This window comes from Equus przewalskii, chromosome 4 (assembly GCF_037783145.1).
Source record: "Equus przewalskii isolate Varuska chromosome 4, EquPr2, whole genome shotgun sequence".
Classification (NCBI taxonomy): domain Eukaryota; kingdom Metazoa; phylum Chordata; class Mammalia; order Perissodactyla; family Equidae; genus Equus; species Equus przewalskii.
The window spans coordinates 18,310,540-18,331,912 of NC_091834.1; the positions used below are offsets into that span (position 1 = coordinate 18,310,540).

Genomic DNA, 21,373 nt, shown 5'->3' on the forward strand with positions numbered 1-21,373 from the left:
TAGTTTATGGCTAAATCTCACACAATAAATTATATTTTTCCTGATTAAAGTTACACTCTGATTTCCTTGGTCAGTTTTATTCTTATCATAGTATCTTGATATCCTGGGGTGGAGGGCGAAAGGAAGACAGCCAATTCAACTCCATCTATTAATAGTTCACTTATTCAAGATAAATATGATGTGTTCTCATATTCATTTTGAATAAACATTGGATTATTTTTATTTGGGTTTGTATCAGTTTGCTAGGGCCACTGTGACGAAGGACCACAGACCGGGGGACTTAAACAGAAATTTATTTTCTCACAATTCTGGCCAGAATTCCAGATCAAGGTGTTGGCAGGGTTGGTGCCTTCCAAGGCTGTGAGGGAGGACTCCTTCCAGGCTTCTCTCCTTGGCCTGCAGACGGCCAGCTTCTCCCTGGGTCTCTCCCGTCATCTTCCCTCTGTACGTGTGTGTGTCCAAATTTCCCCTTTTTATGAGGACACCACTCATGGGATTAAAGTCCACCCTAATGACCTCATTTTCACTTGATTACCTCTGTGAAAACTCTGTCTCCAAATAGGGTCACCTTCCGACTTACTGGGGGTTAGGACTTCAACATTTGAATTTTGGGAAGGCACGATTCAATCCGTAACAGGCTTTATATATGAAATTCAAAAAATTCATATGCCAGAACACAGAATGCATGTGTGTATGTATTTTGAATGACATGTACCCCAAAGATATCAATTCTTAGGAAGGTATCTGTAATCTCAAAGAAGAAAAGCCTTACTAACACAAGAGTGTGGTTTTATTAAAATAAAGAAGAGCATCTGACTGGGAATTATGAGTTAGCTTACCACCAACTGCCTGGGTAACAACTCAAAATCAGATTTGCCTCACTGGGGTGTGGGCCTCCCTGCAACAGGGGGCGGTGTCAAGCCTCCAGTCCTGACCAGCTTCCAGTCGGACCCCGTGCTGGCGTTGTGTGAGCTGCTGCTAGGTTGTGGTGACCCTTGTTTTCCCTTTTCTGCCATTAGGTATCATATTCAACAGTTCCTTAGTCAGCAAGAACTTCAGGTCAAAGTCTTTCCAGCTGCCACCCCATGTTACATACACAATCCGGACCAGTGTCTTATACAGCATGAGAACAGATTCGGTGAAAAACCCTCTTTGGAAGTTCCATCCTCAGAGCCTACCAGCTGACGGGTTCAAATATAACTACATCTTTGTCCCTTTGCAAGATATGATTGAAAGAGCCATCATCTTGGTCCAGACGGGGCAGGAAGCTATGGAACCCACCACACAGACGCAGGCCATCCCGTACCCGTGTCACACCAGTGACCTGTGAGTAGACGGGGTCAGAGCTATGCTTTCCCCAGGTGTCCACTTACAGTGAGAGGAGCTTTGCATTTGTAAATCTGAATAGAGAAACATCGTGGAGTCATTCCTTCTCCACAGTCATTCCAGAGAGAATTTGAAGAAAATTAATTCCTCTTTCTAATTTTTTAAGCTTTGCATTTTATATGCCTGAACTATCCAAAGAGAAGAACAATTGTTGAGATAATGTGATCAAGTGGATCTTTCAATTTGACACCAGCCATCTGTGGCTTTCAAGACCCTTCATAAAAAATGTGAATAATATCTACAGGGGCTTTGCATGTCTGACTCCAGATTCTACCTTCCTAAACTAGGGAAACAGAGGAAGGTTCTCTCATCTTTAGTGCAAATCCTTACAACATAGGCGTGTGCCACCTACTTGCAGGTAGAGAGGGATTCTCAGAGAACTGGCTCAGTGGTTTAGGGACACAGGAGGCAATCTGAGAACACATGCGAGTTAAATTGTGTGATTGGGCTGCTGACATCTTTGGGGAGAGAGAAGGGAAAGTCAGTTAAGGGCCGGAGCGGCTGGATGACAGGACTTGAGGGAGATTGGGGCCATGCTTGTAGGACAGATGTCTTGACGTCTTACCCCCTGATTCCGGTCTAATGATATGCTTCCTGCATCATGGCTCATCAATACATTTTTGAGGAAGATGGTGGTGCTGCAGGAAGAACCTTCTCACTGTGATGGGATAAAAGGCTGTGCCCCACCTGGTTGTGCTTGTCCTGGGGTGTCATGGCATGGTGGAGAGAACGGAGGGTCAGGGAGAAAGAGACCAGGTGTCATATTAACCCAGGGACTGATCATTATGCAAATCGTCAATGATCACTTAACCTCCTGCTTTGTAAAATGAAAGCTTTTCTTTCCTTTCAATGATATTTTTCAGCTTTGAACATTCTCAACCATTGCTCTTCTGTTCTTAAATAATTTTTCTGGGAGGTGATAGTACAGAGAACAGAAATCAAGAAAATGGCAGTTCTTGGCGAGGTGTCATGCACAAATCCTTCACAGCAACTCAAATACCAGGGTGTTGTGAGGATTAATGACCTGTTTTAGATACTCAGAGAAGTCGACTTTTTAAGATGTTGTTCTTTTAGGTGAATCTCAGGAAAATCCCATTCTGAAAGCCTCTTTCTATCTCCAAAGTATTCTATGATTGATCCCTACCGGTGTAAGAGGGGGTCATGCTTGTGTGGGTGGGAAGATGCAAATTCTCTCCCTAGTGTTCACAGGAGGAAGCGGGAGTTCACTTCACACCCTGAGACAGGATGGTTCTTCTTAGGAAGGTGCTCTGGGAAGAACAGCATATGCTCCTGCAAACAGCTTGACAGAAAGTCAGATGGCCCACATAATCAGTTTTCCATTCTTGATGCTCATAGTGCTTGATTGACAGGCATTGTGAGAAGGTTGGAGAGGAGACCGAGTAAGAGTGATGAAGATGTGGCTTTTTGCCCCTCGAAGATAATTTCCTGTGAATGAGAAGCATTCATGCCTGAAGTTGGAGTTAGCTGAATACCCTGGTATGATTCTGTGTCGTGAAATTGCTTTCCTTCATCTACTCAATGAGATACCGTAATATAATACTTCCGAAGTATTTATTTTCCTTCTTCAAAAGAGGCGAAGAAGTATTTTTCCTTCTTTAAAAGATTTAAATTTTTGAGACTTATCATTATCATATATCCTTCCTTTATTTCCAGTTTCAAAAACTGTATATTTCTTGAGGGCTTGTTGTACCTGCAAGTGGTCGAGACATACACGGAGATCTTATAAGAACCTGACACTCAGCCACCTGACTAATAATTAATTCTAAAGCACAGTTTGGACCGTAGTGCACATTTGTTTGAAAATTTTTCGTGGTTTCCTACTACTTACATATTCATTAATTTATTGATTTATTCAACTACATCTAAGTACTCTTTGTCAGTCTCTAGGTTTGGGATGAATCAATGAAGGGAACAGGTAAAAATCCTAGTTCTTTTGGTGCTTACAGTCCAGGGAAGCAGACAGTCTACAAATACAATGAAGAAGAAACTTGTATTGAATGTCGGAAGGTGGTCAGTACCACGGAGCTGAGTAGGAGTAGGATGGGGCGACAAGGAGTGACAAGAGGAATTATCATGTGGCTATGGTCAAACTTGCCAGGAAAGTGATGTTCCAGCAAGTCCTTGGAGAGTTACAAAAACACAGGGAAATGAGTTCCAAGCCAGAGGAGCAACCAGTGCAGAGACCTTGTGGCAGGGGCTGCCAGGTGTGTGTGAAGAGCCACCAGAGCAGAGTTCACAAGGGTGAGAGTGTGGGAGGTCAAGTCCAAGAGCTGCCCACAGATGGTGTGGTTGCAGGTGATCTGAATGATACAAGAGGCCACTGAAGGATTTTGAGCAGGAGTGACACCATCTGGCTTATGATGTCAAAGCCTTTCTCAGGCTGTTGTGTGGAGAAGAGTCAGCAGAGGGTAGCTGTGGAAGCAGAAATCATTTAGGAGGCTGATGTGATAACCCAGGTGAGAGATGATGGTGGCCTGGTCCGGAATGACAGGAGGGAAAGCGGTGAAAAGTATTCACATTGTGGTTGCATTCAGAAGGGATGGGCACCAGAATTGCAAGGTAGAGTCAAGAAATTTGCCAAAAGGTTTGATGACAGTGTGACAGAGAGACATCAAGCAAGATCCAGCTTTCTTGGCTCAAGAAACCGGATTGCTGGAATTACCTTTAACTAATATAGGAGGTGGGACTTTCTTCCCTACTTGTGTTCTTATGGCTGGACTAGTAATAAAATTGATACAAGATCAAATGAACAAGAGAAAAATCCAGTTTAATATGTTCATATTGGAGATCACAGAGAACTGATGCTCAGAGAGTGAACAAAGCAGGCAGTATATATATTTTTTACACAAAGAAACAAAAAAATTGTGAAGAATTTACAAGACCAAGAAACTTCCATTTGGAGTACGTCAATAGTGAGGAATTTAAGCAGAGTTTAGGTTTCAGGTAGTAAATTAACAAGCTTTGTTTAAGTAACCTTCTGGGCCTGAATCCCCAGTTCTGGTGGTCAGGCTGCAGGGAGAGCACCTTCCACGTGGGAGATGTGCTTCCTGCTTCCAGGGGGAACAGAGACAGGTGGATCAGAAAGCCCTTTGTGCTTTTCAAGTAACTTTAATTCAAAATAATCAAACTGCTATTGTGGGATATTTTGGGGTGGCCTGCCCTGGGCCCCAACAATGAGATAGGAAAATCTGTGGTGAAGTTTTGGGGATAAAAATGGAAGTTCAGTTCAGTTTCGAACGTGTCTAATGCCTTTAAGAGACTCAAATAAAATGTTAAGTAGGCAGATTTCTTTCTGAGGCTGGAGAGCTCCAGCTGGTATGTTAATTTGGGAGTCTTTACCATTTCGATAGTATTTAGACCTCTGAGATTGGAGGGCATTATCACAGGAGGGAGTCTAGCTAGAGAAACAAAGAGGGCCAAGACTAGGCCTGGGGCCTCCGCCATGAGGAGTTCCAGAAAAAGAGAGTGTCTGGTGGGAGGTGGAAAAGCGAATGTGGAATCTTGTGGCGCCACAGAGCAAAGGGCTCCAGGAGGGAGAGCATACAAGTGTGTCCAGTGTGGCTCGTGGATGAAATAAGTGAAGGTGAGTCATTGGGGTCCTCACTAAGAGCAGCCGCCATGAGGGGATGAGAATGACAGCCAGAGTAGTGTGACACAGGAGGGGCAGAACTGGAGACTGGGTTCAGACAACTCAGGAGAAGAGAAAAAAGGGCAGTGGCTGGAGGGGAATTTGGGCTTTTTTTTTAATTTAATTTTTTTTTTAAGTATAGAATGCTATTGGGAATAGTTGGTCCAGTAAGAGGGGAAAACTGATAGTGTATGGGGGCAGGACGCCTTGTCATGGAGTAGTTGACAGGGAAGTGACCTTAAGTGGAAGGAGTGACTCCATGGCAATTCATCCAGAGTAATGAAATCTGCTTAATTTGATTTAACTAAGCATTTCTCATCTTTGAACACAGATCTTCCTTTTTCTCCCTTTTTCCCGCATGTAATATCTATTCTCAGCCCACGAACTAATAACGATTTGAGGGACATACCTTGTGAAATGTTATTTTAAGAGTGCAGAGCTGTCTATAACTTGTGCATTAATCTCCAGGACTTATTTATCTACTAGTTGAAAACATCACACTTGCTAAGAGGCTAGATCTTAATTATTCAAAAAAGAAATGATTATTATGTGATTCGATAGAGATGGTAGCTAAGCTACAATGGTAATCATATTGCAATATATAAATGCATCAAACCAACCCGATGTCCACCTTAAACTTACACAATGTTATATGCCAAATATATTTCAATTAAAAAAAAGATTGCAGAGTTGGATGGGAGCTGGACTCTGTAAAATTGAATGTTTCTTTCAGCCCCATGATTCACAGGTGGTTATCATGGGACAATTTTATGATTGGAACTAAGGTGTATTTCATGAATATAAAGAATTTCAAATATCAATAAATTTCTTAAAAGAGTAAGGCAACTTAATAGAAAGGTTTTCAGAAAATGAAAAACACAACCATACTCTACAATTGTTTTATATTCAAGCAGAATATCTCTTGGAAAGAGCACCCGCCTGTTATTTCTTCTGCTGCCTTCAAACATCTTCAGTTCATAGGATCTGGGGCGGGTCCAAGAGGAGACAGTGATAGTGCGGGGTGGGCTGAGTGACGGTCCCGGGCATCTTGCATTTGGACTTTGATTTGTCTTGGGAGAAGTCAAGAGTGAAGGGCTGACAGGGATTCCTGCTTCCAATGTCCAATTCCTGCTTTCAAAAGACATCAGCTCGATCCACAATAAACCAGTAAGAAGACCTCTCACTTTACACATTTTTGTTGTTTCTTTTCCTTGGGATTTACTTCAAATAGACTTATTAAACACCTGTCTCTTATATTTAGTCAATAGCTGTTGTTTTCAGCAGAAACTCACATTCCTGATTATCCTCAGAGCTCAGAGCTGTCGGAACCCCCTCCCTGCCCCCAGGCCCCGTCCTGTCCCACCGAGAGAGGGACTGGACCATAATGGTTTGATGATGCCAACTATGGTGGGAAGTAGAAGAAATATGTTCATTAAATCTTATAATCCTTCACTTTCTCATGCCGCACAAAGCTCTTATGGACTCATCTCTCTGCTGGGCAGAGGAGGATGGTGTTTTGTTAAAATGTCAGGTAATGGTTTATCCAGTGTCTCCGTGTTCTTTTCTATCAACAGCAGCAATAATAATGCTTCTCTTAAAACTGTGTCACATTTTCAAACACATCATCTCACTTATCCTCTAAGAACCTGATAAGATAAATACAGCTGAAGAAATTGAGACTTAGGTCAAATTACTGCCCCAAGGTTTCACGCCATCTGAATGCGTTTCACTCCCCAGGGAACTATTTATCACCGTTCAGTACATCTAAGCATTTTGTGTCAGAACATGCGTACACCCTTGGTCACTCAGCTGTCACTTCACTCCATTGCATGTGAACATCTGGCATGTTTTCTTTTTTTGTAATCAGAGCTCAGAGTTCAGCAGTGGTTCTTAACCTGGCGTGTGTGGGAATTGGGAAATGTGCAGGTGTTTAGATGGTCACAGTGGGGGCAGGTGGATGTTTAGTGCTTGGAGGCCAGAGATGCTAGTTGTCTGGGAATCAATGAAGCAGTTCTGTGCAATGAAGAATAGTCCAGCCAAATTCCCAGACACCCTCATTTAGAAACACAGCCTGCTCTACCTCTGGTGTATTATTTCAGTACCTTCACTCACTTGTATATTTATTCCTCTATTCATTCATTCAGTAAACACATTTTTCATTCTTACCGTATGATATGCATTTTTCCAGGTGCTGGGAGGGATGCAGAGTGGAGAAATAAGCAGTTCTTAAGCTCAAGAAACTCCTTGCTTAATGTAGTAGATATGGTATATTCACAACTCTAATTAGGTGTTGAAAGGAATAGAGACAGTGAGATACGCATCTTCTGGGAATGGTAAGAGTGAGATAATGCCAGTCTGCTGCATGTGCTGGCTTCTTGCACAATTGTGGTATTGTGAAGAAATACATGTTTGGTCTTCATCCATTGTTCCAGGGCACAGAGCTCCTAAAACCCTTGGAATTTCCTAAGCGATGAGATCTGTAAAGGTGTTTTTTGTTATGTGAACGAGGTGACTTTTGGAAAGCACCTAAGGATGGGAGCTGGCTGCCTGGAGAAACAACTCTGTGATTTGAGGGTTGGAGCTTTTAGTCCCAGCCCTGACGTCTGGGGAGGGGAGAGGGGCTAGAGATTGAATCAGTCAAGCCTCCATAAAAACCCAGGATGATGGGTTCTGAGAGCTTCCTGGTTGGTGAACACGTGGAGGTTTGGGGAGAGTGGTGCCTGGAGAGGGCATGGATGTTCTTCACCCTTTCCCCATACCTTGCCCTCTGCATCTCCACCATCTGGCTGTTCCTGAGTTATAGCCTTTAATACTAAACAGTTAATCTGATAAGTAAAATGTGTCTCTGAGTTCTGTGAGCTTCCAGCAGATTGATCAAACCCAGGGAGGGGATTGCGGGAGCCTTCAGTCTATAGCCTATTGGTCATAAGCACAGGTGACAACCTGGACTTTTGATTGGCATCTGAAGTAGGGGGAGGAGGGCAGTCTTGTGGGACTGAGCCCTTAACCTGTGGAATCCAATGCTCTCTCCAGGTAGAGAGTGCCAGAATTAAGTCGAATTGTGGGACACCCAGCTGGTGTCAGAGAATTGCTTGGTGGTTGGAGAACCCCCCCAAGTTGGAATTGGTCGCTCAGACCTTTTTAACAATGTGGGAGAGCCTGGTGAAGAAGTTTTTTTGTACCCAGAAGTCTGAGTTACAGTTCTAAAGGTCTGCTTCTTCAGCGTTTTGGGTCCTGATTGCTAGTCTTAACCTTTGACTGTGATGACTCTCAAGCTCCTGGGTTCTCTTTAGAATCTCAGATTTGGAATCCTCAGGCAGCTCACCAAGCTGCATTTGGGTTCCTGGTCTGCCGCTTGCTAATCGCCTGACCTTGGGCCAGTGATTTGATGCTTCTGAACCGCAGGCTCCTCACTTACAGGGATGCTAATTGCTGGCCTGCCCACCTCATCAGCTTGTGCTCAGCAATGATCATGCTGTGAACACCCGAGGAGGAGGCCGGATAGATGTTCCCAGGGGCAGCCCACACCTTTTCGTGCAGCGCTCACTGGTAGGACGTTCTTCCACGCACTGATGTTCAGAGGCAAAATGGAACTAATGTTTTCAGGTGGTGCTGCCTTCAGAGAGGTGTGCATTCATGAGGGCATCCTCTCTTCTCCCTGGCTTTCACAAGTGAGTATGCAAACTAGGAGCAAGAAAGTGAAGAATAGACATCAAATTCCCCTCCACTCATGGTTAGGGAAGCGCGTTCTGTGAGTAACTGGCCCAGGCCAGGCTGGAGGATACAGCTTAAACATAAGCCTTAAGTATCCCTTACTTCTCCCCTCTCTACCCAACCCCCCATCCAAGTCACTAATCATAAGGGACTCCAGCCACTGTGTTGGGGAGGCAGAGGAGTGACAGCAGCCTGCTGAAGGGGAGATACATGGGGAGAGAGAGAAAGCAAGATAGCTGTGAGCTGCCTGCAGCAGCTGACCACAGCATTCTGGGCTCTGCCAGGATTGGGGTCATGGGATGATTGTGACCGGGCCAGGGCTGGGGAAGGAAGGCAGGCAGAGGCCAGGGTGATGGGGGTACGGAGGCTGGAAGTTGATTCCGCCCTACACTTGGATCAAAGTCCTCCATCTTGAGTGGCCAAAACAAAAGCCACTTTCTTTGCATTGTTCCTTCTATATGGTGTGATTTTGGTTCAACATGCTCATGGTTTTTTGAACTCACTGGATAGTGCTAATAGAAGTCAGCCACAGAGAAAATACTAATTAACAAGGGGTTATTAAAATGAAAATTATGATTTGCCACCTTCAGAAAGAGAGATGGTGACAATGAAATGTTTCTGAAGATCAAAGTATCCTTTTAAAACGGCTTAAATAAATAAGTGTGTTTGATTTCCTAATTGCCACGTTTATTGACAGAGCTTTTGTTAGAGTTACAGAGTTAGGGATAAATACACAGAAGAATCTGGAACATTATTTGTTTGGTTCATGTTGTCCTGACAATGGAGAGGGGATGACAGCCTACATCTGAGGTCATCTGTACATCCCTGATTTAATATGTTTCTTTTTTTATTGATAGTTTTATGTACAAATGAGTATTGATCAAGAGTTGAGAAAAAAAACCACCCTTCACACCTCTTCTAAAATGTCAGTTGTCTTTTGTTTGGGGACTGTCCTCTTTTCGTTGTCCTTGTGATGTGTATTTTACATACTTGAAATCACGATATATTGCTAAGAGTGAAAGTGCTTGTGCTGTTTCTTCCTTTGAAAACTATTTATCGTGCATTGCTATGCGTTGTGCACCGTGGTTGACTGACAGACGTGGAGGTGGAAAGACATGTCATGCCGCCTTCAGGAGGCTGTAGCTCAGGGGTTATCAGGCCATGTGAAGACTAGAGAACCACGAATCTCCTTCCTCTGCTGGGGGTCCCTGGGGATGAGTCCAGGGCTGCTTAGAGCCCCTCTCCCCATGGAGGCATGTAGCGCTTCAACTTCAGATGCACACCTCTTCCAGGGATAAGGTCCTAGAGGGGATCTGAAGTCCAACTATGCCATCATTTTCCTCTCCCCCTTTCTCCCACCTCATCCTCCTGCGTTTCCTTTCCTTCTGTTCTGAGGGCTATTCCCCCTTCAACATGCTTTCTCCCTCAGGAGTTTTCAAATTCATTCTGTGCACAAGTAGTTTCATTATTTTCCTGTTCTATTTTTATTTTTTCAAACAACCATATTTAAACTGTATTGATCAATTCTCTTTTTTTCATTTCTAACATTTGTTATTTCTGCTTTAACTTTTATTACTTCCTTTTATGTATATTCAATTATCATATATATTTTTTTCTATTGGAGATCAATGTTTAATTCCTTATTTTTAGTGTTCTTTCTTTTCTTTCATTTGCCTTTAAGTTACCTAAAGGAATGACTTTTCTTTCAGTCACTACTGTAACTATGTCTCCTCTATCTGATAGGCAGCTAAAAATTAATTGTTTTCTAGATATTTGCAATGTGGGTTTCTGCTGTGTTCTTCATCCAAGAGCTGTTTAAGTAAAGTTTCTTGAAATTTCCAAGTGGAAATTCTTAGAAAATGTAAACATATGAAAAGTTACTCAGCTTACTTATGATAAGAGAAATTCAAATTTACTCTGTGATAGCATTTTTAAAAATCAGGTTGACAAAATACAAAAATTGCATTATACACTAAATTGCCAAATTCGGTTGCTAAATCCTCATTTTTATACTGCTATCAGAAAATATTACCTTTATCATTTCCAATTTTTGAATGTATGGCATTTTTCTCTGTCAACTAATGTATAATCTACTTTTGTAAATTATTTATACACACTTAAAAAGAATGTCTAATTTCCTAGTTTTAGGTCGGAGAATCTGATCTACATTAATTTTGTTATTTAGGATTTCTCTATCCTAATTTGTGTCCTCTTCTTCTGTCGCAGACTAAGATAGACAAATTACAGCCCCCTATTACTTGAGTGTCCCTTTCCCTTTTTTCTGGGTGTTGGCCTTTGAATGTTGATGCTACGTCACTTTGTGCACAGCTATGAATAATTGCGTTCTAGGTTTTATTTAAAGCTCTGTGGACAAAGTTCTACCCTGTATGAAGTTAAACTGATGACCTCTGCTTTTTTTCTTTCTTTCTTTTTCCTCTCTCTTTCTCTTTGTATTCCTATTTACCTAACACTCCTTTGCCCACACTTTCATTTTAAACTTTTCTGAAGTATTTTGTTTCAGGCATGTCTCTTGTATGCATCATATAGATTCTTCTGTAGATGAGGTTAACTCTTTAATAGTATGGAATGAATTACATGTATATATGATCTTAGTTATATCTTTTTTCTATGCTTATAACTTTGCTTTTAAATTAATGCTTGGTAATGTTTTATTGTTGTTTTAGTGCTTACCTTATAATTATAACTTTATAAATAATATCAACCTTTTGTTTTTTCACCATAAGCAATAAAATTTTAAAGTCATTTTTCTTCCTCTGTCGTTTACGTTTTCTTCTCATCAGGCAATTTTAGTTGATGTTATCTCACTTAATGCCTTCCTCTGTAGTGTTAAAGGTGTCAATACTTGTATTCTACATTTGTCTATGTTAAAAAAAAATAGCCTTTTATTTTGGCATTCACCAACTTATTCTTCCTCGCTAACTCATTTCCCCTGTTCTTCTAACTTTTGTTTGTTGTATAATTTCTATGTTTCAGGAAACACAAAATTTCCAATTTCTTGTCATCTTAATTTCCATTTTCATTTTAGTCGTATTTTTCCTGGAAAATATCTTCATTGCTTCCCATAGTTCTTTCACTGTCATTTATCAGTCATCCTTTGATGGACTTAAGTTTATCTTCCAGTAATTTCCTTAAGAAAATCTCATGAGATAATATAACCTGAGTTCTTAAACCCTTAAAGCGTTTTGCAGCATTTATATTTGAAAGACAGCTTGGCTGAATATGAAATCGTTAGCTCACTCTTATGCTTAAGCATCTTGTAGAAATAGCACCGTTATCTTTGACTTTGCATATTATTATGGAGAAACCTGAGAGCACTTTGATATTTCCCTGTTTTATACGACCCGGTGATTTTGGCAAGTTGCTAATAACTTGAAAATTCAATAAATTTACCAAGATCCTTTCTTTGTTGACCATTCTAGGACAATTTTCTGTGGCACAAGATAAGACTTTTCATGTGTAAGTTTAAGTTTTCTTTTATGGAAACTCTTGATGTATTCCAGCGTTTCAAGTCTATTATCTTCTGATATTTGGTTTTTCTTCTTCAGGGACTCAAATTGCATGATTTTTTTTCCCCTGTGTTTCTTATCAATAAACTTTCCCTAATTCTTTTAAATTCTTTCTTTATTTCTGTTTCCTTTAATTTCATTTCTCTATGCATTTTCTATGTTGCTTTACTGTGTTTTGTGCAGTAGCAATATGCCCTGTGCTTCTAATTTTATCTTCACTTGGCTGACGGCTATTTTTTTCCATTTCTTTCTAAGTTCTTCCAGTTCACATTTCATATCTTCATGCTGTCTTGCCATCTCATCACCGAATTGTAACAATTATGCTGTATAGTGTTTTTTATAGAGGAGATTTCCTTATTAAATATTTGTTTTTTATTTTATTTTATTGCAGTAACATTGGATTATAACATTATATAGCTTTCAGATGTACAGTGTAATATATTTTGAATTCTGTGTAGATTGCATCATGTTTACCACTCAAAAACTAATTATAGTCCATCACCTCACATGTGAGCCTAATCACCCCTTTTGCCCTCCCCCAACCCCCTTCCCTTATGGTAACCACCAATCCAATCTCCATTGCTATGTGTTTGTTTGTCATTGTTTTTATCTTCTACTTATGAGTGAGATCATACGGTATTTGACTTTCTCCCTCTGACTTATTTCACTTAGCATAATACCCTCGAGGTCCATCCATGTTGTCACAAATGGCCAGATTTCATCATTTCTTATGGCTGAGTAGTATTCCATTATGTATATATACCACACCTTCTTTATCCATTCATCCCTTCTTGGGCACCTAGGTTGCTTCCAAGTCTTAGCTATTGTGAATAATGCTGTGATGAACATAGGGGTGCATGTATCTTTAAGCGTTTGTGTTTTCAAGTTCTTTGGATAACTACCCAGCAGAGGGATAGCTGGATCATATGTTAGATCTATCCTTAATTTTCTGAGGATACTCCATACTGTTTTCCATAGTGGCTGCACCAGTTTGCACTCCCACCAGCAGTGTAAGAGGGTTCCCTTCTCTCCACATCCTCTCCAACACTTGTTGTTTCCTGTCTTGTTAATTATAGCCATTCTGACCAGAGTGAGGTGATACCCCATTGCGGTTTTGATTTGCATTTCCCTGATAGCTAATGATGTTGAGCATCTTTTCATACGCTTGTTGGCCATCCATATATCTTCTTTGGAGAAATCTCTGTTCAGATCTTTTGCCCATTTTCTAATTGGTTTGTTGGATTTTTCGTTGTTGAGCTGTATGAGTTCTTTGCATATTTTGGATATTAACCCCTTATCTGATATATGGTTTCCAAATATCTTCTCCCAACTGTTAGGTTGCCTTTTTGTTTTGTTGATGGTTTCCTTTGCTGTGCAGAAGTTTTTAGTTTGGTGTAGTCCCATTTGTTCATTTTTTTCTTTTGTGTCCCTTGCAGGGTCAGACATGGTACTTGAAAATATGCTGCTAAGACTGATGTCAAAGAGCATACTGCCTATGTTTTCTTCTAGAAGTTTCTTGGTTTCAGGTCTCACATTCAAGTCTTTAATCCATTTTGAGTTGATTTTTGTGCATGGTGTAAGGGAATGGTCTACTTTCATTCTTTTGCACGTGGCTGTCCAGTTTTCCCAACACTTTTATTGAAGAGACTCTCCTTTCTCCATTGTATACTCTTGGCTCCCTTGTCGAATGTTAGCTGTCCATAGATGTGTGGGTTTATTTCTGGGCTCTCGATTCTGTTCCATTGATCTGTGTGTCTGTTTTTGTGCCAGTACTATGCTGTTTTGGTTACTATGGCTTTGTAGTACATTTTAAAATCAGGGAATGTGACACCTCCAGCTTTGTTCTTTTTTCTCAGGAATCCTTTGGCTATTCAGGGTCTTTTGTTGTTCCATATAAATTTTAGGAGTCTTTGTTCTATTTCTGTGAAAAATGCTGTTGGAAGTTTGATAGGGATTGTGTTGAATCTGTAGATTGCTTTAGGAAGTATGGACATTTTAGCTATGTTAATTCTTCCAATCCAAGAGCATGGAATATCTTTCCATTTCTTTGTATCTTCTTTGATTTCTTTCAATAATGTTTTATAGTTTTTGGTGTACAAATCTTTTCACCTCTTTGGTTAAGTTTATTCCTAGGTATTTTATTCTTTTTGTTGCAATTGTAAATGGCATTGTATTCTTAATTTCTCTTTCTGCTACTTCATTGTTAGTGTATAGAAACGCAACCAATTTTTGCATGTTGATTTTGTATCCTAAAACTTGATTTTATTCATTTATTATTTCTAAAATTTTTTTAGTGGATTCTTTAAGGTTTTCTATATATAAGATCATGTCATCTGCAAAGAGTGACAGTTTCACTTCTTCTTTTCCAACATGGATCCCTGTTATTTCTTTTTCTTGCCTGATTGGTCTGCCTAGGACTTCCAATATTATGTTAAGTAAGAGTGGTGACAGTCAGCATCCTTGTCTAGTTCTTGTTCTAAGAGGGATAGCTTTCAATTTTTCTCCATCTCCATTGAGAATGATATTTTCTGTGGGTTTGTCATATATGACCTTTATCATGTTATGGTATTTTCCTTCTGTACCCATTTTATTTAGAGTTTTTATCATAAATGGATGCTATATCTTGTCAAATGCTTTCTCTGCATCTATTGAGATGATCATGTGATTTTTATTCTTCATTTTGTTAATGTGGTGTATCACGTTGATAGATTTGCAGATGTTGAACCATCCCTGTGTCCCTGGAGTGAAACCCACTTGATCATGTTGTATAATCTTTTTAATGTATTGTTCTATTTGATTTGTTAGTATTTTGCTGAGGATTTTTGCATTGATGTTCATCAGTGATACTGGCCTATAATTTTCTTTTTTTGTGTTGTCCTTGTCTGGTTTTGGTATCAGGATAATGTTGACTTTGTAGAATGAGTTAGGAAGCCTCCCCTCCTCTTCAATTTGTTGCAAGAGTTTGAGAAGGATAGGTACTAAATCTTCTTTGAATGTTTGTTAGAATTCACCAGGGAAGCCATTTGGTCCCGGACTTTTATTTTTTGTGAGATTTTTCATTGTTCTTTCGACCTCCTTACTGGTGATTGGTCTATTCAAATTCTCTACTTATTCTTGGTCCAGTTTTGGAAGGTTGTATGTTTCTAAGAATTTATGCATTTCTGCTAGATTATCCAATTTGTTGGTGTATAGCTTGTCATAGTATTCTCTTTTGTATTTCTGAAGTGTCTGTTGTAATTTCTCTTCTTTAATTTCTGATTTTATTTATTTAACCTTCTCTGTTTTTTTTCTTGGTGAGTCTAGCTAAGCATCTGTCAATTTTGTTTATCTTTTCAAAGAAGCAGCTGTTGGTTTCATTAATTTTTTCTATTGTTTTTTAGTCTCTATTTCGTTTATTTCTTCTCTGACTTTTATTATTTCCTTCCTTCTGCTGATTTTGGCATTTTTTTATTCTTCTTTTTCCAGTACAGATGCACTGTTAGAGTGTTTATTTGGGATTTTTCTTCTTTGTTGACATAGGCCTGAATTGCTATAAACTTCCCTCTTAGAACCACTTTTGCTGCAACCCATAGATTTTGGCATGTCATATTTTCATTTTCATTTGTCTCCAGGAATGTTTTGATTTCTTCTTTGATTTCTTCATTGACCCTATTATTGTTCAGTAGCATTTTGTTTAATCTCCACACATTTGTGGCTCTTCTGATTTTCTTCCTGTAGTTGATTTCTAGTTTCATACCTTTGTGGTCAGAAATGATGCATGGCATTATTTAGATCTTCTTAAATTTACTGAGACTTGTTTTGTGGCCTAGTATGTGAGCAATCCTGGAGAATGCTCCATGTGCATTTGTAAAGAATGTGTATTCTGTGGTTTTTGGATGGAATGTTCTATATACATCCACTAAGTCCATCTGGTCAAATGTGGGTTACTTAAGGCCAGTGTTTCTTTATTGATCTTCTGTTTAGATGATCTATCCATTGGTGTAAGTGCAGTGTTAAAGTCCCCTACTATTATTGTGTTACTGTCTGTGTCTCCTTTTATGTCTGTTAATAATTGCTTTATATATTTAGGTTCTCCTATGTTGCGTGCATAGATATGTACAAGTGTTATATCTTCCTTTCGGATTGTTTGTTTTATCATTATGTAGTGCCCTTCTTTGTCTCTTGCTACAGTTTTTGTAAAGTCTATTTTGTCTGATATAAGTATTGCTACCTCTGCTTTCTTTTCTTTGCCATTTGCATGGAATATCTTTTTCCATCCTTTCACTTTCAGTTTGTGAGTGTCTTTAGGTCTGAAGTGTGTCTCTTGTATGCAGAATACATATGGATGTTGTTTTTTTATCCAATTGGCCACCCTATGCCTTTTGGTTGGAGCATTTAGTCCATTGACATTTAAAGTAGTTACTGATAAATATTATTTATTGTCATTTTGTTACTTTTTTTCCTGAGTATTTTAGTAGTTCTTCTCTGTTCCTTTCTTTTTCTCTTGCTCTCTTCCCTTATGGTTTGATAGCTTTCTTTAGTAATACGATTGATTTCTTTTGTCTTACTTATTTGCTTGCTTATTATAGGTTTCTGATTTGTGATTCCCATGAGGATCCTATATAATATTCTATGTATATAACAGTGTATATTGAGTTGATAGACTCTTTAGCTTGACCTCTTTCTAAAAGTTCTAGTTTTTCACTCCCCTCCTCCCACATTTTGTGTTTTTGAAATCACATATAATCTCTTGTTTTCTGTGTGTCTATCCATTACCCTCTTATCATTGAAATAGGTAATTTTAGTACTTTTGTCTTTTAACCTTCATTTTTATCTTCACAGGTGGTTGATCTGCTATGTTTACTATATTTTTACTTTATAAGTGATGTTATTGCCTTTTTTTTAATTTTATTTTTTTCATTTTTCTCCCCAAAGCCCCCAGGTACATAGTTGTATATTCTTCTTTATGGGTCCTTCTAGTTGTGGCATGTGGGACGCCACCTCAGTGTGGCTTGATGAGCAGTGTCATGTCCACACCCAGGATCCAAACCAATGAAACATCAGGCCTCGTGCAGTGGAGCACATGAACTCAACCACTCGGCCATGGGGCCAGCCCCCTGGCTGGTTTTTTTTTGATAATTATTTTATCCTATTTGTGGTCATCGCTTTCCCACTTAAATATGTCCCTTCAGCGTTTCTTGTAGAACTGGTTTTTTTGGTGATAAACTCCTTTAATTTTTGCTTGTCTGGGAAGCTGTTTATCTCTCCTTCCATTCTGAATGACAACTTTGATGGATAGAGGATTCTTGGCTGTAGGTCTTTTCCTTTTAGCACTTTAAATATGCCATGCAATTCTCTTCTCGCCTGTAGGGTTTCAGCTGAGAAGTCTGCTGATAGCCTTATGGGCTTTCCTTTGTATGTCACTTGTTGCCTTTCTCTTGCTGATTTTAGGATTCTCTCTTTATCTCTAATTTTGGACATTTTAATTATAATTTGTCTTGGTGTGGGCCTCTTTGGGCTGATCTTGTTTGGAGCTCTCTGTGGATCCTGTACTTGGATGTCTGTTTCCATCTTTAGGTTAGGAAAATTTTCATCTATTATTTCTTCAAATAAATTTTCTGCCCCTTTGTCTCTCTCTCCTCCTTCTGGGACACCTATAATATGAATGTTAGTGCACTTGATGCTGTCCCAGAGTTCCCTTAGTCTGTTCTCATTCTGTCTAATTCTTTTTTCTTTTTTCTCTTCAGCTTACGTGATTTCCTCTAGTCTTTCATCTAGCTTGCTGATTGGTTCTTCTGTATCTTCTACTCTGTCCTGAGTCCTTCTAGTGAATTTTTCATTTCCAGTATTGTATTCTTCATCTCTGATTGGTTCTTTTCTTTTCTTTTTGAGGAAGATTAGCCCTGAGCTAACTACTGCCAATCCTCCTCATTTTGCTGAGGAAGACTGGCCCTAAGCTGACATCCATGCCCATTTTCCTCTACTGTATACATGCGATGCCTACCACAGCATGGCTTTTACCAAGCGGTGCCATGTCTGTGCCTGGGATCTGAACCAGCGAACCCTGGGCCTCCAAGAAGCAGAACGTGCAAAGTTAACTGCTGCACCAGTGGGCTGGCCCCAAGATTGGTTCTTTTTTTATATTTTCCAGTTCTTTGTTGATGAGCTCAGTGTATTCATCCAGTCTTCTTCCAATATCTGTGAGCATCCTTATGAGATTTTGTTTGAACTCTTTGTCGGTTGGGTCACTTCTTCCTGTTTCATTTAGTCCTTTTTCTGGGGTTTTGTCCTGTTCCCTTGCTTGGAATGCATTTCTTTGTCTCCTCATTATGCCTCTTTCTCTGTGCCTATTTCTATGTATTAGGTGAGTCGGCCATGTCTCCTGATCTTGGAGGAGTGGCCTTATGTAAGAGATGCCTTTTGAGGCCCAGCAGTGTGCTTCCCTCTCATCACCAGTCCAAATGATCCAGAAGTGACCCCTTTGTGGGTTACTTGTGTCCTTCTGCTGTGGCAGGGTTGCTCTTAATCCAGGTACACAGGGAGCCTAGTCTTTTCTTCCCTGGGCAGCTGATTGTAAATCTGGCTCAAGGATCCTCAGCACCTTTGGCTACAAGGTTTAACAGCACACTCCTGTTGCAGATTTCCTTTTAATTGGGTAGGTACCCAGTGTAGCTGGTTGCTAGGCTCAGGAGCTTACAGTTGCTATAGGCCTCAGGCCTACAAGGCTGTTGTCAGTTCTCTTAGGAGTGCAGCTGAGTGGGACTGGCCTTAGGCATGGGAGCACTCAATTGTTTCAGGCTTTGGAGGGTGGGGCTGATCCTTTTTATGGCTATTTGTGAAGCAGAGGTCTTGTGCCACCGACAAGCCTCAACCTCCACAGGACCACATACACCATCAACACAGTTCTGGTCTGTGCACACTTCCTAACCCCTGGAGCATACCCGATGCCCCACTGCAGAGGCACCCACCTTTCCAACAATGCCGCCCACGGTTTACCTGGTCCTGACACAGGCCCTTCCCCACAGAGGCAGACACACTCGCTTGCCTGTAGAGGATCAAGGCACCCAGTCATTCCAGGCTGACAAATAGCCTGAGGGCTTGCCATTGGACAGGGCCGGTCCATAGGGTGAGCTGCCTGCCCTTGCTGAACTGTATTAAATCTGCACTCTAGTGAGTGTGGCAGCCCCCTGGGCTAACAGACCAGGGGAAGAACCTCAATGGTGTCTCCTGGGGTCTGTGTCAGCCGGCCTGGACCAGGTCAGAACAATGGCTCCCACCAATGTCTCAGTCTCCAGAGAGGACTCTCCTCTCATTGAGAATCTCCCACAGCACACCAGTTGTGTCTCTTCTCACCAAAGGACTGTCAGCCTTCTCTCTGGTGATTTTAGGTTACTGAGATGGGTGAATACAAACTTTATGTGTGACCCCTTTAAGACCCGGGTCTTTTTGGCTTTCATCTGATAGCTTTTCTGGGGGTATTTGTGCTGCAGTTAATAGACCAGTTAAGCCAGATAATAAGACCCTCATCTTAGTTGTGCTGAGTTGAAGGATACTTATAGCAGTATCAGTCCCTGCTCCAGACCTCACTCCTCCAGAGAGCACTCCGTACCTTAGGGTGGCTCCCGGCTGGCTGGTTGAGAAGATCTGCTGCTCCTGAAGATGACTTTTTTCCTCTTCAGCAGGAAATTCTGCCTCTTCTGCCTTGGTCAGGACTGTCCCTTGTTGTGGGGGTTCTTTTCTTTTTTTGAGGAAGATTCTCCCTGAGCTAACATCTGCTGCCAATCTGCCTCTTTTTGCTACGGAAGACTGGCCCTGAGTTAACATCCATGCCAATCTTCCTCTACTTTATATGTGGGATGCCTATCACAGCATGGCTTGCCAAGCAGTGCCATGTCCACACCTGGGATCTGAACGGGTGAAACCCAGGCTGCCAAAGCTGAATGTGTGCACTTAACCACTATGCCACCAGGTTGGCCCCTTGTGGGGGTTCTTTTTATCAAATTTTCAGTTTTCTATCCAGGATAATTTTTCCAAGAATAGTTGTAACCTGGTTGTGTTCATGGGAGGAGATGAGTTCAGAGTCTGCTTATGCCACCATCTTGATGAGATCTCTTATTAAATATTTTTAAATTGATGGCAAAAAATGTTTATTATTTTCACCTGTTCCATGTCACCATCGTTTTGGCATGAGTTCTTCAATTGTTAATAGTTGCGCAACTCTCAACCTACCTATATTTCATGTGTGAACGTTGTGCTAGATTTATATTGTCATTGTTGTTACTCATTTTGAATGAATTTGGTATTCCTGGCCAGTTGTTTTGCAAGAGGGTCCTGTTGGTGGGGAGGACCAGGTGACATCAATGGCTGCACAGCTGAGTCTCTTTCCCGTAGCCACAAAGATGGAGTGCTTCCTGCAAATATGTGTATTCTTCACATAACCCTCCCTTCTCTGTTTCCGTGGAAATACAACCTAAAGGTAGGAGTGGCTTCTGAGACCACCCAATTTAATGTGCAGCTCAACATCCACTTAACACATACCATTGTGTATATTGTGCCCTCAGGGTGTGCCAAGACTTTAAGAAGTGTAGTTTTGATGGTGCCTTCTAGATTGCAGAGGGTGGAGTTTTGCTACCAGCAACTCTTTTACCTACTTTTTTTGTGTGATTCTCACATGAACTTGATTATTTTTAGCAGCTTTTTAAAATACTTGGGCATCTCTTTCAAACATATATCAAATTGGAATGTAAGGTTTTCCCTTCTCTTGTTGATCTTGGCCTTGTTTCCAGGAGGAGATTAGGAGAGGGCTGGTTACATAGCCATGTGTTACAATTTCTCATCTCCAATTTCTTATTCTATGCAATTCTTACCAAATGGCCTCACTCAGACACATGGGTACAGAATGTCTGGACATTCTCTGGCATCCACGGTCATTGCCCCAAGAACTCTAGAGTTGGGTTTATCCAATTCCAAGCCTCGCATGACTTTCCTCCTTGAATAGATGCAGGGATCCATGGACACACATCATAGTCTTGGACCCACCATCACAGAACTCTAACCCAGTCTGACTTCTGAGGCAATAACTTAGATAGACTCGTAAGATTATATTTGCGTGTGATAC

General features: G+C 40.7%; 1 protein-coding gene across 1 annotated transcript in view; it reads left to right on the forward strand.

The window, feature by feature from the left end:
• Positions 1-21,373, forward strand: part of ABCA13 (ATP binding cassette subfamily A member 13) — a 415,069-nt gene that overhangs the window by 151,657 nt on the left and 242,039 nt on the right. Inside the window, exon 31 of the mRNA XM_070615568.1 lies at positions 1,020-1,326. Within this exon, the coding sequence (XP_070471669.1) occupies positions 1,020-1,326 (307 nt within the window). The remainder of the gene's footprint in view (positions 1-1,019; positions 1,327-21,373) is intronic.